At 31.3% G+C, this 16,639-nt stretch overlaps 1 protein-coding gene and 1 pseudogene across 1 annotated transcript; both read right to left on the bottom strand.

The window, feature by feature from the left end:
• Positions 1-12,576: 12,576 nt before the first annotated feature.
• LOC114369466 lies at positions 12,577-13,678 on the bottom strand (annotated as a pseudogene).
• A 1,131-nt stretch (positions 13,679-14,809) lies between these two features.
• Positions 14,810-16,315, bottom strand: LOC114379748 (metalloendoproteinase 5-MMP-like). Its single transcript, XM_028338444.1, has one exon. It carries the CDS (start codon positions 16,266-16,268, stop codon positions 15,108-15,110), a length of 1,161 nt encoding a protein of 386 aa, XP_028194245.1. The 5' UTR covers positions 16,269-16,315; the 3' UTR covers positions 14,810-15,107.
• Positions 16,316-16,639: the final 324 nt, after the last annotated feature.

Here is a 16,639-nt window from a genome sequence, read left to right as displayed (position 1 = left end):
AATGATCTATCATTACTATAACATCCATCAGTAAGTTATCATCCCATAGTAATATATTATTAGACTTACTTATTTTAGTATTTTTAAATTTATAATTTACTATTTTATTTTATTATATTATTGAAATATTTAATTAAAATGATATATATATATATATATATATATATATATATATTATTTTTATATAAAATATACTCTTATGAAATTTTATCACTAGTACTCTTGAGTTTAATAATCTTGATATAAATATAATTAAAATAACATATCTTTCTTTATTTGTGAGAGTTTTAAAATTAATTAATTAATAGAAATATATTTTAATCGTGATTCATAAATATACTATTATACTATTCATCCATTTGTTGATGATTTGTGGCGTCTCTTTTTGTAAACTGCATATATAGCTAGCTGGGGACTGGCGGTTTTGTTTTGCTCGCTGCGTTTTGGGTTTGGAGTCATTTGCCACTTGCGGTTGATGGGGTGAGTTAGTAGTGCAGTGCAGTGCTATACTATTTGTTTCGAATTGGTGATTCCTTTTTGTTTTTTATTCAATTTTTCTTCATCGACTATTCTTTAATTGTCCTGCTAAAGATGTGTTGTCACCCCATCAGTAGGTGCTACCAGGATGTGTTGTCCCCGACATGAATAGGTTATGCCGGTCTACATAGGTCTACGACCTGTTCTATACCAGGATGTGTTGTCCCCGACATGAATAGGTTATGCCGGTCTACATAGGTCTACGACCTGTTCTATATAAAGTCTGGTCTGACTTATTTAATTAAAAGGCTAGGTTTAGATTTTTTTTAAAAGCCTATTAAATTAAATAGGTTAGACTTAGGCTTATTAAAAAGTCTTATAAACCTGATAGACTGGCATATATATATATATATATATATATATATATATATATATATATATATATATATATTATTTTTTGGATACAATTAATATTATTTTTAAAAAAAATTAGCCGATTTAATTCCTTTAATTAAATAAAATTTTAATTAAAGGTGTGAGTTTCTTTATATTTCTCATTATTTTTATTAGTTTTCCTATTTCTGTTAACAGTTCCTTTTTTTATTCCTATTAGGTTTCTTTTTTTCATTTATTACGTTAGTGTATTCTAGAACAAATAAAAATCATATCTTATCATATCCTACGTTCTTATATAAAAATCATATCCTGTTATGTTACTATACAAAAATTATATCCTATTTTATGGTGAATATGGAGGAGCTAATGATGAAATGACGTTATTATTAATTTTATTGGTAGATATTTTATGCACCCGTTCTGTTCAAATAGAATGGAGATGTAGGCTTTATTTTTTGGTTGTAATAATTAATATGTTGGTTTGATAGACTTGGATGATACTACCTCAAGTATGAGGTTTTTTTTTTGTTTTTGATTATTTTATATCATTTGGTGATTTTTGTTTATATTATTAATATATTTTTAGGACTACCAACTAAATTAACATTAGATTAAAAATTGAGGCAAATTATATATTAAGGCCTTGTTTATTGTTTAGTCTACTATAGAAGGTGCGTTATTTTTTTTTTGGTAAAAACAACTAGGAATATTAAAGATTTAATGTGAAGAAGATTTTTAAATAAGCTTTTAAATAGACTATCAGGCCAGACAATATTTTTCAAAAGGTCAGGCCGAGTTAAAATAAAAGCCTTTGATCGGTTATACACCAGGATCAGACCTCAAAAATTGATCGTAGACTAGACTCAGGTCTTTTAAAACCTGGTCTGACCTGTCCTATTCTCACCCCTATCTTAGGGGTGTTAACGTGACTATTTTTCTTGGATTTGAGTTTAATGTCAACATTTTTCTTATTCATATTTTTGATATTTTTTAATCTTTTTTTTTCTATTTTAATTTCTCCTTTTCATACATGCAAGTTATAAATAGAAAAAATATCAATTTATAATATTTAAGCTAAAAATAATTATTAAATAAATATTTTTAAAGATTTTTAATATATTTTTATTATAAAAAATAACCCATATTTATCGGTTATCATCGGCTAAACATGGAAGATTATTTTTGTGAAATGTTTGGCTCTTAAAATGTATTAATGAATCAAATAATCTCAATTTTTAATGTAGGACTCTAACTCTAATTAAAATAAGTCTCCTATTAATTTCAATTAATTTTGGTTAGACTAAGTAGGAAGAAATAGTGCTTTACATACTAATTTATTTGATATGGCCGGGTGCTACAATGATTTCCAACTCATGCAATAAAAATGGGGATGATTTATCTTAGCCTAATGCATTAATATTTTAAAGATGATCTTCACTTTAATAAAATGGATAACAAAGATACGTTTTAACGATTTGACTTAAATAGGATATAAAATGTTTTGAAAGCTTGGGTTTAGAGGAATCATGATTCTGTTTCCTAGCAATATATAGAAGTAATTTCTTTTTAATTATTTTTTTGAGGCTCCACATATTATAATAAAGAATTTTAGTGTTGTTTTAAGTCATATGTTTAATTTCATGTTTGAAATTGAAGTATTGTGATGTTGTAGCTATTACAATTATATTTTTGCAAAACTATTGAATTGTACCCTTTTTACGATTTGATTCACATGCAATCTTGGCTTTTTATAAGGCTTTTAAAATCTTTGTTACATGAAATCTGGTAGCAAGACATATGTCAATGAAATTAATAGTTTGGTAATGAACTAATGATAGCTTCGGGAAATTACCTTAGATAGCAACTTATGGCATGACCTCGGTTGTTGAAAGGTACATGGCTTAATTTCCATCTCATATGTTCTCCTTCTAGGTCCTTTGGGTGATTTAAGTGTTTATTCATGACACTAGGCCATGTTAACTGTTCATTCTTGATGGTATATGCAGCAACATACTCAAGCTTTCGTTTCATTTTTGCAGATTTGTTCTGCTTCTATACATTAGTAGTTTCTTCTACCAGGTGAATTTCTGGTTTCCTCATCTTTTAATGAAGTTAAAAATAATTTTCATTTTACATGTATGCTGATTTCAGTTGTAGACTGCAACTTTAAGAAGATATTTATTTTATTAAAGTTGTATGCTAAGTTCATATTTATTGTATAATTATAAGCGCCAAGGCCAATAATGATTATATTCATTGTCTAATAGCCTTTTAGAAATCTTGATGCAATTCAACTTGGATTTGTACTAGTTTGTTTGTGCTTAGAAATATATGGACCCAATATGTAGTTTAAAATCTAACAAATACGTTATTTGTTCTAGTAAATTTTATTGGTCTTTAATTGTGGCTCAATTGTGAACATAAATGGTTGGTAATTTTAGGAAAATTCATATAAAATACTAATATAATCATCATAAATACATTATGTCAAATTATGATGAAAATTTTTAGAAATATTTTAATCCATAATAATTGTTTAAACAACATAATGTATCTGAATTCGTAAATGATATCTAATCTAAGCATTTTTCTTAAGATTTTTTCCAGAATGTTAATATTAAGAAAATTTTTCAAATAGAAATATGAAAGAGTATAAGTATGCAAGTTATTGATCGCTTTTTTATACATAATGAATTAGATAAATGGGATAAAAAAGAAATCTTATTATTTCTACTTGTTAGTAACATTCATTTACTCAAAACTTTTGAGGATGTTTCCTGATGTGTTGTTTATGCTTAATATTTTTCGATTTTATTAAAAATCATATAAAAAACTTTTTAGATGTTCTAATAGAAAGGATTATTTTTTTTCCTCGGTGGTGTTAGCCTTGAATCCTTTTTTTTCTACTCTCTAACCGTAATTCCGTTATTATTATAGTCTTTTTAGTAAATAATACAAGAGAAAATAATAGAAGAAACTTTTTTGAATAATAATTAAAAAAATTCTTCATATTTTTAGAGATAGGAGACAAGATTTACATGGATATAGGTGATTTCATTATTCTTTTTCAATCGGGAGCTTTTTTATTTCTTAATAGGATTTTTATAACTCTCCACATGGATAGAAAAGACTATTTGAATGACGATTCGGTATATTAAAAACTTTAGTTTTCTTATAATGTGTTAATCTTATATAATTTGAACAACAACTCAATTTTATAAAATTAAAGTTTTTTTTTCTTACTTAAAAGATAATTATTTTTTTCATCCATACAAAAATAATTATCTTAAAATATATAAGTTTTCAAGAAACAAACTCAAACAAAAACTTATTCGATTATAATGTATTATACCAATAATTGTTATTAATATAATCAAATATTAAAATAACCTAATTTTTTCAGTTGATCCAAATACACCGTAATGAATAATAAATAAAAAAACAATTAAAGTTGGATTGGTAATAAATGTCCAAAGTGCTTCTACCTAAAAAACTCATACGATCTTATTTTTTTAAGGAATATTAGCAAAAAAATTTGACACTCTTTTTCTAATACTCTATTATCATTGCTTGAAATTTATAAAATATCATCAATTTGGATGGATTTCATTTCTAAATCGATATAGATAGATAGAGAGACCTCATTAAAAGAAACAAAATCTCACCAAAATTGTTAATTTTTTCAGCTAATGGTATAAGAGAAAATATTAAAAAGAGAGTGCGACTAACATTTATTTTAAAAGCAAAGTTTTATTTATTTATTTTAAGAAAAAGAGTACAATGGGTATTCCAATCCTGATACATATGTATTACAATTAATGCAAGACCAAAGGAACAAATAAAGATAAATTACATTATCAATACACTAATTAAAAAAGAACGGAGAGTATTGCTCATCTTAGTCTCATACCATGTCTACAAAACAACTTTTTTTATCAAGTCCAAAACACCATTAAAGTCAAAAGAAAACGCCTTGAAACACAATTTTGTTATGCATAATCAAAGTAGACCATACCACAACATGTCAAACAAAGCATAGCTTTTTACCTTCTTAGAAGAGAGATGAACTACATATAATGATGAGCAAAAATATTATCATTAGCAAAAATACCACAATTTCATTTATCAATATCCATTCAGAATTCATAAAACAAAGTTAATGTGTTCATGATCAATTTAATAAATGCATTAATTATCATTTTTATGGACGAATATCCAATTAATCCATTACAGTATTTTAAAAAATAAATATTTTTTAATTATTTCAAAATACCCCGTCTCATTTATCCACAAAAATCTTTTAAAATTATTTTTTATAACTTTTGTTTTTGTTTTATTCACTTAAATTATTATTTGTTTAATTATTTTAAAGATATTTCTAAAAGATAAACAGTTTTTTATATTTAAACTATTTTAGTCATAATTAAAATTAATATATATGGAACTATGCTAGAACTTTTAAGAAATTTTTAAAAAATACATGCTTGAATTATTTTGTGGAGCATTTTTTCTCATTTTTGTTTGCACCAACTAATCAATCGATCATAAGAAAATGCATAAGGGACATTTTCTTATGCATCATGAGAAAACCATTTTTTAATTATTTTTTTTACTATGCTAGAACTTTCTCTTATGCCACCCCTAATTTTTTATACATTTTTATTAAAAACAAATAGTTATTTTTTAAATTTAAAACTATTTTGAGTAAGTCATAAAATTAATATATTTGGAACTATGCTAGAACTTTTTAATAAATAAAAAAAATACACATGAAAAAATAAATATAGAAACCGAGTCTAATTTTATTCGAACTAATATATAAGTTATTGTTAGAACAAAGGAGAATGTGGATGGAAGTTTGAAAAAAAAAGAGAAAAAAAAAGGCTTCAAGTCCCACATCGCTCAGGATAAACACTTGAATAGCGTTTCACTTCCTATATATAGAAAGCTCCTTTCTTCTTTTTTCCTTGCCCCAGTTCAGAAGCATTTCCTCAACTTTTCTTTCTCCCTCCCATATTTCAGCCGATGCATTTCCGGCAAACTTCTCCCTCTTTCTTTTTGTCTCTCTAAAATTTTGGTTGGCTTTAAGAGTGATTTTTTAAACCATATTTTTTGGTTGGCTATAAGAGTGACTTTTTAAGTTATATTTTCAATTGGCTATAATAGTGACTTTTCAAGTCATATTTTTTAATTGGTTATTAGAGTGACTTTTCAAGTCATATTTTAGGTTGGCTGTTATAATGACTTTTCAAATCATTTTTTCGGGTGGCTTTAGAGTGACTTTTCAAGTCATACAAGAGGGTGTAATTCTAGAAAAGGTTCCCTCAGTGCAGTGGAAATCTTATACAGTGATCTCGGCTGTTTTATCCTGGGGATGTCGTGGTTGATAGTCTGCTGCTTGCACAATTTTTTGGCAGTGCCACGAAACGTCTTAAAGAAAGTGGCATTGTTCGTGACTTAGCCAGTAATTTTTTCGGTTTGCCATAAACTATTGTTACAACAATTTTAAGACGATTTTGGTTCTGCTATGGATACCGTAGATATTACTGGCTCGAACAACAATGACCTCAACAAACCTTTTAGGTTTGAAGGGTATCATTTCAAACGTTGGAAACAAAAGATGATGTTTTCTATGAAAAAAAGTTGCCTATGTTTTGAACATTAATATTCCAGTGATGCCTAAAGATGTTGAGAAGGAAGTGAAGGATAAAATGACTATGGAATTAGCTCTCTGTAATGAAAATGATTACCTATGCAAGAATTTCATTCTGAATGGGTTAGTTGATGATCTTTATGATTGTTATAGCCCATATAAGTCTGCCAAATTAGTTTGGCTGGCTTTGGAAAAGAAGTATGATAATGAGGAAGCTGAGACTAAAAAGTATGTTGTTAGTCGCTATCTCAAGTATCAAATGACTGATGATAAATTAGTAGAGTCTCAATCCCATGAGATATAGAAAATTGCTCATGATATCATATTAGAGGGTATGACATTGGATGAGCAATTTCAGGTTGCTGTCATCATAGACAAATTGCCTCCTGGCTGGAAGGATTTCAAAAACCTTCTCACACACAAGACCAAAGAATTCTCTTTGGAGTCTCTGATCACACGTCTACGCATTGAGGAAGAGGCACGCAGACAAGATCAGAAAGATGAAGTGTTGGTTGTGTCTCACAACAACACTAAAAGGAAGAACACAGGTGCAGTTCTGAAGCCTATTGGCAAAAACTTTAAGAATCAGAACCGCAATGTGAGCAATACCTCCAACCGCAACAAGAACCCCCCAAGGGTCCAACATGCTAGACAACATCCACCTGTCAAGAATAATCCTGGTGAGCCATTACTCTGCTACAATTGTGGCAAACCGGGACATATGGCACGTAAATGCAGAAATCCTTCAATGACAGGTGCTCCCCAGGCTAACATGACTTAAGAGCCATACATAACTGTGATAATAGAAATCAATATGATTGGAGGATCAGATGGATGGTGGGTAGACACTGGCGCCTCCCGCCATGTCTGCTATGATCGTGCTATGATTAAAACATACATGAATGTTGAAAATAAGAAAGTGTTGCTGGGTGATTCCCACACCACTATTGTTGCTGGAACTGGAGATGTTGAACTGAAGTTTACCTCTAGAAAGACTTTGATTCTCAAAGATGTGATGCATACTCCAGGGATGAGAAAGAATCTGGTTTCTGATTTTCTTTTAAATTAAGGAATAGTGGGGGTACTTCATCTAGTTATCTTCCTGCTATTAGTAGTGAAAATCTTGCACAACCAGAACCAGATATAGAGCCTCGAAGAGGTAAGAGAGCAAGAATTGCTAAAGAGTATGGGCCCGATTATATGACCTATACATTAGAGGAGGATCCATCAAACCTCTAAGAAGCTTTGTCTTCTTTGGATGCTGACTTGTGGCAAGAAGCCATTAATAATGAGATGGATTCTTTAGAATCTAACAAGACCTGACATTTAGTAGACTTGCCTCCTAGCTGCAAACCTATTAGATGTGAAATCATTGTTGTGTAACAACTTTGATATGAAAGACCTTGGAGAAGCAAGTGTAATCCTTGGTATTAAGATTACTAGGTCAAAAGAGGGAATTTCTCTGGATCAATCTCACTACATTGAGAAGATCTTAAAGAAATATGACTACTTTAATTGTAAACCTGCTAGTACACCATATGATCCAAGTGTAAAACTGTTTAAGAACACTGGTGAAGGTATACGACAAACTGAGTACGCGAGTATCATTGGCAGCCTTAGGTATGCCATTGATTGTACTAGACCCGACATAGCCTATGTTGTGGGATTATTATGCAGGTTTACCAGTAGACCTAGTATGGAGCATTGGCACGCTATTGAAATGGTAATGAGGTACCTTAAAAGAACCATAAACCTTGGATTACATTATAAAAGGTTTCCCGCTATACTTGAAGGGTACAGTGATGCAGATTGGAACACTCTTTCAAATGATTCCAAAGCAACCAGCGGCTATATATCTAGCATAGCTGGTGGGGTTGTTTCTTGGAAGTCAAAGAAACAGACTATCTTAGCTCAGTCCATTATGAAATCTGAGATGATAGCACTAGCAACTGCTAGTGAGGAAGCAAGTTGGCTGAGAAGCTTACTTGCAGAGATTCTGTTATGGGAAAGACCGATACCAGTTGTGTTGATCCATTGCGATAGTACCGCGGCTATTGCAAAAAAATTGAGAACCATTATTACAATGGTAAGAAACGACAGATACGCCGTAAGCACAACACTGTTAGAGAATTACTCTCAATAGGAGCTGTTAGAGTGGATCACGTACGCACTGATGATAATTTAGCAGATCCTTTGACGAAAGGATTAGCTAAAGAGAAAGTCCATAACACTTCTAAAAGAATGGGACTATTGCCCTTACTATGATGATCATTCATGATGGTAACCCGACCTAAATGACTGGAGATCCCAAGAACTAGGTTCAATGGGTAATAACAAGTTATGAAGTGATATGAGATGAATATGTTGTTATAAGTGAAAGCAGCATGATTCCTGAAGTAACAAGAGGATGAGTTATGAAAAAAAAATTCATAATTCTTAATGAGATCTATACTCTACGTTGAGTGGAGCACCTAGGCTACAGGAGTACTCTTGATAGACTCACCTATGTGAATGTTGAAGTGGGGGCCGCTTCATATGAAATTTTGGACAAAAATTTCTAGAACGTTTACTATACCGGGATAGACGTGCATGGCATTTAACGCACGGACTTTATAAAATACACATATGAAAAGGTTATGTGTGATTTGATGTCGGAGATAGAGTTCAAGACTTCGAGTCACTCTAGTAAAATCTGAATCTTACTCACTATGCAAAGGTTCAAGTTGTATGACACCTTTGTTTATGCACAATTTTATGAAATCCTCGAAAATCCTCTTTTCAAATTTCAAGTGAGGGATTGTTAGAACAAAGGAGAATGTGGATGAAAGTTTGAAAAAAAAAAAAAAGAGAAAGAAAAGGCTTCAAGTCTCACATCGCTTAGGATAAATACTTGAATAGTGTTTCACTTCCTATATATAGATAGCTCATTTCTTCTTTTTTCCTTGCCCCAGTTGAGAAGCATTTCCTCAACTTTTCTTTCTCCCTCCCATATTTCAGCCGATGCATTTCCGGCAAACTTCTCCTTCTTTCTTTCTGTCGTTCTAAAATTTTGGTTGGCTTTAAGAGTGACTTTTTAAGTCATATTTTTCGGTTGGCTATAAGAGTGACTTTTTAAGTCATATTTTCAGTTGGCTATAATAATGGCTTTTCAAGTCATATTTTTCGGTTGGCTATTAGAGTGACTTTTCAAGTCATATTTTCGGTTGGCTGTTAGAGTGACTTTTCAAGTCATATTTTCGGGTGGCTTTGGAGTGACTTTTCAAGTCATACAAGAGAGTGTAATTCTAGAAAAGGTTCCCTCAGTGCAGTGGAAATCTTATACAGTGATCTGGACTGTTTTATCCTGGAGACGTCGTGGTTGATAGTCTGCTTGCACAATTTTTTGGTAGTGCCACGAAACGTCTTAAAGAAAGCGACATTGTCCGTGACTCGGCTAGTAATTTTTTCGATTTGACATAAAATATTATTACAACAGTTATTGATTCAAACGTGACTAACGGATTAAATTTAAACACAAGGATCATAAGTGAATCTCAAGCTCATTCTCTTCAAAGAGAAAAAGGATCCAGTACTAAATATGTTGCTTTTGAATACTCCATTATTTTAAATAGTTTTTTAACATTTTTTTTCTTCTTCTTCTCATATCACATCATATATTTAATATACCTATAAAATTCACTCTTTTTTAATAGGTGTATAATAGTATTTTCGACATCTAAATATATTTATCCTTTCGAGCAATCGTACTTTTCTGGATTGATATAGTGGCATTCACCGAAGGCTTGCTTGTATGAACTCACTATTTTTTTCTATCTCCATTTATTAAGGCTCTTTCTTTTTTTTGGCCTTCTTTATTTTCGGGGCTTTTTTTTAACATATGAGAAAACTTCATTGATAAGAACATATGACTTGAAATCAAATGATTCAACATAAAATAAAATGATTAATGTGTTGAAAATAAAATTAAATCATTTGAGTTCGATCGTGAAAGAAAAATAATTTTTAACAAAAATTTGTTTACTTCTTAGCCAAATTCTATATTAGTTAAAATCTATTTTTTTCTAATAAACAGAAGGATGAAGAAAAAAAAATATGACTCAAGGCACAAGAGGCATTTGCTCAAAATGTTATACAATATCATAAGCTACCTTCTAAAAGGGTGTTGCTAGGTGCACCATAAGTATTTCTGGTGCATCCAGTATTTTTCTATTTTTCTAATTTTGCTCTGCCCTTTACTCGTAACTTTTACCGAAGAAATTCTTCCGTTGACTTTCAGGTTATTAGCACAACGTTTTAACCAACTGAGTTAATGAATCAATTATATTATAAAATAAATAATGTTGTTATACATAACACTAAAATTTATAATGTATATTTAATACGCAAGTAAATTTAAATAATAAATTTTATTATGATTAACTTTGATATAAATCATTCGAATTATTTAGTCTATATATTTTTTTTAAAATAAAAAATATTTACCATTACAAAGTTTAATATATATTAAATTTTCTAATAACAAATATTTTTTGTTACGTATAACAACATTATCTATTTTATAATATAATTAACTTATTAACTTAATTGATTAGAACGTTGTGTTAACAATCTAAAAATTACATTTCTTCTACGAGAATGAAGAGTAAAATTGGAAAAATAAGAATGGATGCATCTAGCAACCCCATCTAAATCCCATATGCGAGCCCATTGTGTCCAAAGCACGGTCCCTATGTTTGTGGCCATTTAATATATTTCTTTTGCTATTTTTTTCGTCTTAATTATTTGAACTTCACCGGTTAAAAACTACTAAAAATATAATTAATTGAATGGAACATTAGGGAACGTCTCTATGGATGGTTACTAATTAGTCTATTAATTAACACTTTAAAGTCAATTCCCAAATTCAAAATTAAGTACAATAAGACAAATATACACAACACATTAGAAAAATTCATAATATTCAAGTCACAACATCCCTCATAATATAAGCTTAGATGGTCATGATAAAAAGAAATTCAAACCCCAAACTAAGATCAATAAATACAAGCATAAAAGTATTTTAAGATGGCAGAAATAGAAAAGAAAACCACGTGTTTAGGTGACAATAATCTTGATCTTCAAAAATCCTAGCCCATGCATTTTAAACCTCCAAAAAATCAAGGCATCAAGTGCGCCATGATCAAGAGGTGAATGATGCTCCAAGAATCCCTTAGAATGGCCAAAGAAAGTGAAAAAATGTCAGGGTGAACTGACAGAAAATGAAAAATTGGTAATCATAAGGTGTTAGATACATTGTTTAGTAACAAATTAATTAACATGCTAAATGAAATAACATGTTAAAATTTTAGAGACATTGAGACAAAAAAATTTAAAGAGACTAATTTTAAATTTCCCATATTTCAGATGGAGTAAAAATATTTTTATCCAAAATTAAAAATATAAAAAAGGGTAGTTAATATATAGTAAGATTTAATTTGTTCTGGCTCCCAGAGTATTTTCTTTTAAGGTACGTGTATAACTAATGGTTAATCACATTACTTACAGCCCAGAATCTGTAGTAAATATTCACGCACCCTTTTAATTTCTTATATTAACCAGACTTAAAAGTTATGCCAGCTTAATGGTCTATAATTAAATTCATACAATAGTGGATAATCTTTTGTTAATGCAATAACTGAATAAATCACGGTTGGGGGTAGACAAGGTAACCGGACCGGGCGGGGTTAGGATGGATATTGCCTTCTAAGTCTCTCTAACCTCAATTTTTTAATATATACTGGTATTTGTATTCGATAACTTATAATTAACGAGTTAAAATTTGTTCATTATTTATTGGGTGTCCCGTTCCCAATTTAAATTTAAAAAAAAAATTATATTAAAAATTTGATTTAAAAATAATTAATTATTACATATTTATTTTTAAATATTTGTATTTGTAGAATATCTGCTTACAAAAATTATCAAGAAAATAATTTTAAATTATGTAAAATTTATAAAAAAAAAAAAATAACAAATAATTCATAAAATTTTAATAATTCATTGGAGTGAATACCAGAATGAATATAATATAAGAGGGATAATGATATTTCCTTTCTTGATCCCAATCCCAATTTAAAAAATTAAATAATTTTGGACAATATGACGGATATGGGTTTGATTGTTTGGGGAACACATACATTATACTCAAGTCAACAGTCATGAAATTGTTCCCAAAAGCTCATAAACCCAAATACCAAATACAAAATTAAAGAAGCTCGTAAGCAAATCCAAGAGACAAGATATTGATTAAAAGCACTCCCCAACGCCCACTGTGGCCAGAGATGCCGTTAGTGTAGTGAAGCTGAATGTTTTACATATCAGAAACCGAGAGCTCCACCTTTCGTTGCTGCCATGGCAATACGTTAGGGTACATAACAGAGCCCTCTTTGTTAGAGTGGTCAAGCCCTAGAAGATGCATCGCCGCACTCTCCAAGTCCAAAACTCCGTCCTCCCACGACAGGCTCTCGTTTTCACTCGGCAGCAACCATAACATGGCACCTTTGAGGCGTATGTCCCCTGTCGTGACATTAGAGCCAGGTTGCAGTATGATAAAGCTTAGGCTAAATACCTGGTCCCAAATATTGTTGAATATTCTGAACCCTTCCTTGATGTCGACATTGTCTTAGGTTGTCTCCGTAAGCCTCAAAACCCCTGTGGTGGCCTGCGCCCACCTCTTGAAGGCATCTCTGAAAATCTTTTTCATGTTGGGTTGGATATGGCTTGCCGGATCAAAACCGTAGGTGAGGTGGTTTCTCTCCGGGAACCACCGGTTCCTGGTTTTCGGCCATGACACGTTGCCGGTGAAGCCGTAGTCGAAATTCATGTCAGGGACGCCACATCGCGGCAGCGAGATTTGCTGAAACGTCTCGTCGTTTAGGTAGTCGGTAACTTCCAGATTGAAATATTGCTGGTAGCAGTTATTGTTTCCTCGTCCAAATAATCGTTGAATGGACCAGAGGATTGAAGGAAGCCGAAGTAAGAAAAGGCGGTGGTTCGTTTGTCTGTGTGGGAGAGAACTTATTGTCCATTGTTGAAGGAAGGACACAAGGAGCCGAAAGTGATTAATTTATCGACAAGGAGAATGAATAGGGATGCACAAAGGTATGCTCTCATCTTGATGGAAATGGGTATAATTTCTTGGTCTCCGAGAAAAATAACTGAGTCCAAGTATAAGAGTTGAGAAATAAATATATAGGATGCTTTGGGAGAGGAGGTTAGTTAAAGAATAGTAAAACCAAGTCCTAACTCCTAACCAAAGGTTTTATATAGAGTCAATCTAATTTGATAACAATAAATAAAATATGTTTTTCTATAAGGTCTTACAAACCAGTATTTTATAAGAATATTGGTTAAGGAAAAAAAAATATTTATCTAGAAGAATATAAAAATATGATTATGAATAACAATTTTTTATTTCACGATAAAAATATTTTTACTTTTAAGTTTTTTAATTAACATTCTAAGAATAATTGTTAGCATTATTTGTTTATGTTAGGTATTTTAAATCATATTTTTCTCTAGTTGAAAATATTCTTTCATGAAAAAGTATCTTTTGTTTGCCATTATATCTTTAAATTTTTCATTAATATTTTTTTCATACTGTCGAACATAAATATTTTTAAGAATTTCACATTATGTGTTATTATGCTCGATATTACTGCTAATAAAATAATTATATCTTTATTTAAAATTTATCTTCTTGTTCATATTGGAATTGTATATGACCATATATATCAGTATTTTATGTATCATTTATATGTGATTGTAAATATAAGAAATTTGTTAATTAGTGACAAATTTAGATGGGAGAGAAAGAAGAGAATTGAAGGGGCAAACAAGGAAAGATAAGAAGAAAAGGAATAAAAAATACAAGGAGAAAAGAAAAAAAAATTGAGCCATTAGATTGAAACTAAACTAATATACTAGTTTTAAAAAACTTTCTTACAGTGGAAAAGGTTTTTCTCTTTCCCACCTTAGACTCCTCAAGAAAGTAAAGGAACTTACACAAAACCGAGTTTATAGCTTTACCCACCACAATAATAATTACTGAAATCCCAACTCCCAAGTCGCCAAGGGTGCATTATGCATATAACTAAAGACCTCTCATAACATTATATAAATATATATTATTTTTCTATTTTTAAATAATAATCATCCTAAAAGATTAACTGTATATAATCATTTATTTATTTATATATTTTATTATTTATTATTAATATTAGAAGAGATATAAATAAAAAATAATTAAAATTAGAAAGCTCAAAATGATCTTTTATTTAATATTGGAGGTCGAAAGGCCTATAAGAAACAGCCACGTGAGAATAAACCGAAAAGTCACCACAGGTTGGGGAGCACATACAATAAACATTGAACAATCAGAAATATAAAAAGCTCATAATTCCAAAAGCAAGGTGGGACAGGAACGACTAATACAAAAGGAGCAATACGTAAGCAAATCCAAGAGAGAAAGTGGTAACTAAAAGCACATCCAAACCCCCACCGTGGCTTGCTGAGTCATGCGAGTTTGGCAGCAGAGAACATCCTAATCATGCTTACCAAACTGATGGTGAATGTTGGCCTTGTCAGAATTGGAAAGCTGCACCTTTCGTTGCTGTGATGACAATATGTAAGGATACATAACAGAGTCCTCTTTGTGAGAGTGATCAAGTCCAAGTAGATGCCCTATCTGGTGCATCGCCGCAGTCTCCAAGTCCAAAACTCCATCATCTTTAGACAGTGTGGCGTTTTCACTTGGAAGTAACCAGCCCATGTTACCGTTCAGAAGTACCACCCCTTTCTTACTAGAATCCGGTTGCAAAAATATAAGGCTGCCACCATACACTTCAATCCTCGAGTTAGTGAAGTTGTAGAACCCTACCTGGATGTCGGCGTTGTCGTAGGTTGTCTCCGTGAGACTCAAAGTCCCCGAGGCTTGGGCCCACCTCGCAAAGGAATCTCTGAACACCTTAGTCATGTTGTCTGGGATTTGGTTTTCGGGAAGAAAACCGTATGTGAGGTTTCTGTTTGGGAACCAGCGGTGTCCGGCTTTGGGATAGGAAATGTTGTCGTCGGTGAAGTTGTAGTCGAAGTTAACGTCGGGGACACCGCATCGTATGGACAACATTTGCTGAATAAGCTGTTTGTTCAGGCCGCCGGTAACTTGAAGATTGGAAAAATTCTGGTAGGTCTTAATGGCTGATATTATTTCCTGGTCGAAAGAATCGGTAAATGGCCCAGAGGATTCAATGTAGCCGTAGTCAGATAAGTAATCTTTGACGACGGACAGGCCCTTAATATTGATTTGCTTCGGTGGTGCATTTGGCGCTGGGGGATCGGACTTTAGTTGTACACGGTAGTCTGGCGGTGGGGGATCGGACTTTAGTTGTAAACGGTACATTGGCGGTGGGGGAGATTTAAATAGCGGGATTCTTGGGAGTTTCGGGTTTTTCGGGTTGAGAAACGGGATTTTCGGGATAAATAAATCTTGAGATAAGTCCTTAACTCCCTCATGTATCTTCTTCAAATATTCGACGCTCGGGAGCTTCTTTATATCTTTTGATTTGAGTTCTTCAGACTTAGGATTAAAAGAATTCTTTAATTTTGAAAAGAATTCTATAAACCTACTATTTGAAGCACTCGCCGAAATGGATTGGTGGAGAAGGATAAGGAATAATAGGAATATTGGACGTAGGTACGGTTTCATCTTAATGGGTATAATAATTTTCTTGATTCTCTAGAGCTGTATAATTGTGTGCGTCTAAATGTAAGAGCTGAGGAGTAATATATAGAGGAAGATGACTGAGGGTTGTTGTTGCGAATTCTACCCTAGAAGGGACTGAGTAAAATGTTATTTCATATAACGTTTAAGTTTATAATTTGTTAAATTTTTATTTTCACTATTTTACTAAAATTCTTTCTTTATATCTTTATTATATTAACGTCATTATGTTTGAACTAAAACAAAATAGAACAATTTACAAGGACTAAAACGCTATATTTTTTTATGCAGGATCAAAAAATAGGAATTAAGATAAAATGAGATAAATACATATTTTATCCTAAAATATAAAAAGT

Source organism: Glycine soja, chromosome 2 (assembly GCF_004193775.1).
Source record: "Glycine soja cultivar W05 chromosome 2, ASM419377v2, whole genome shotgun sequence".
Taxonomy (NCBI): Eukaryota; Viridiplantae; Streptophyta; class Magnoliopsida; order Fabales; family Fabaceae; genus Glycine; species Glycine soja.
Note: the sequence above shows the minus strand (reverse complement) of the source record. Positions and strands in the feature narration are given on the sequence as shown.

Bases quoted from the DNA above. Each gene is read 5' to 3' on its own strand.
- LOC114379748 (XM_028338444.1), bottom strand. From the start codon at position 16,268: ATGAAACCGTACCTACGTCCAATATTCCTATTATTCCTTATCCTTCTC.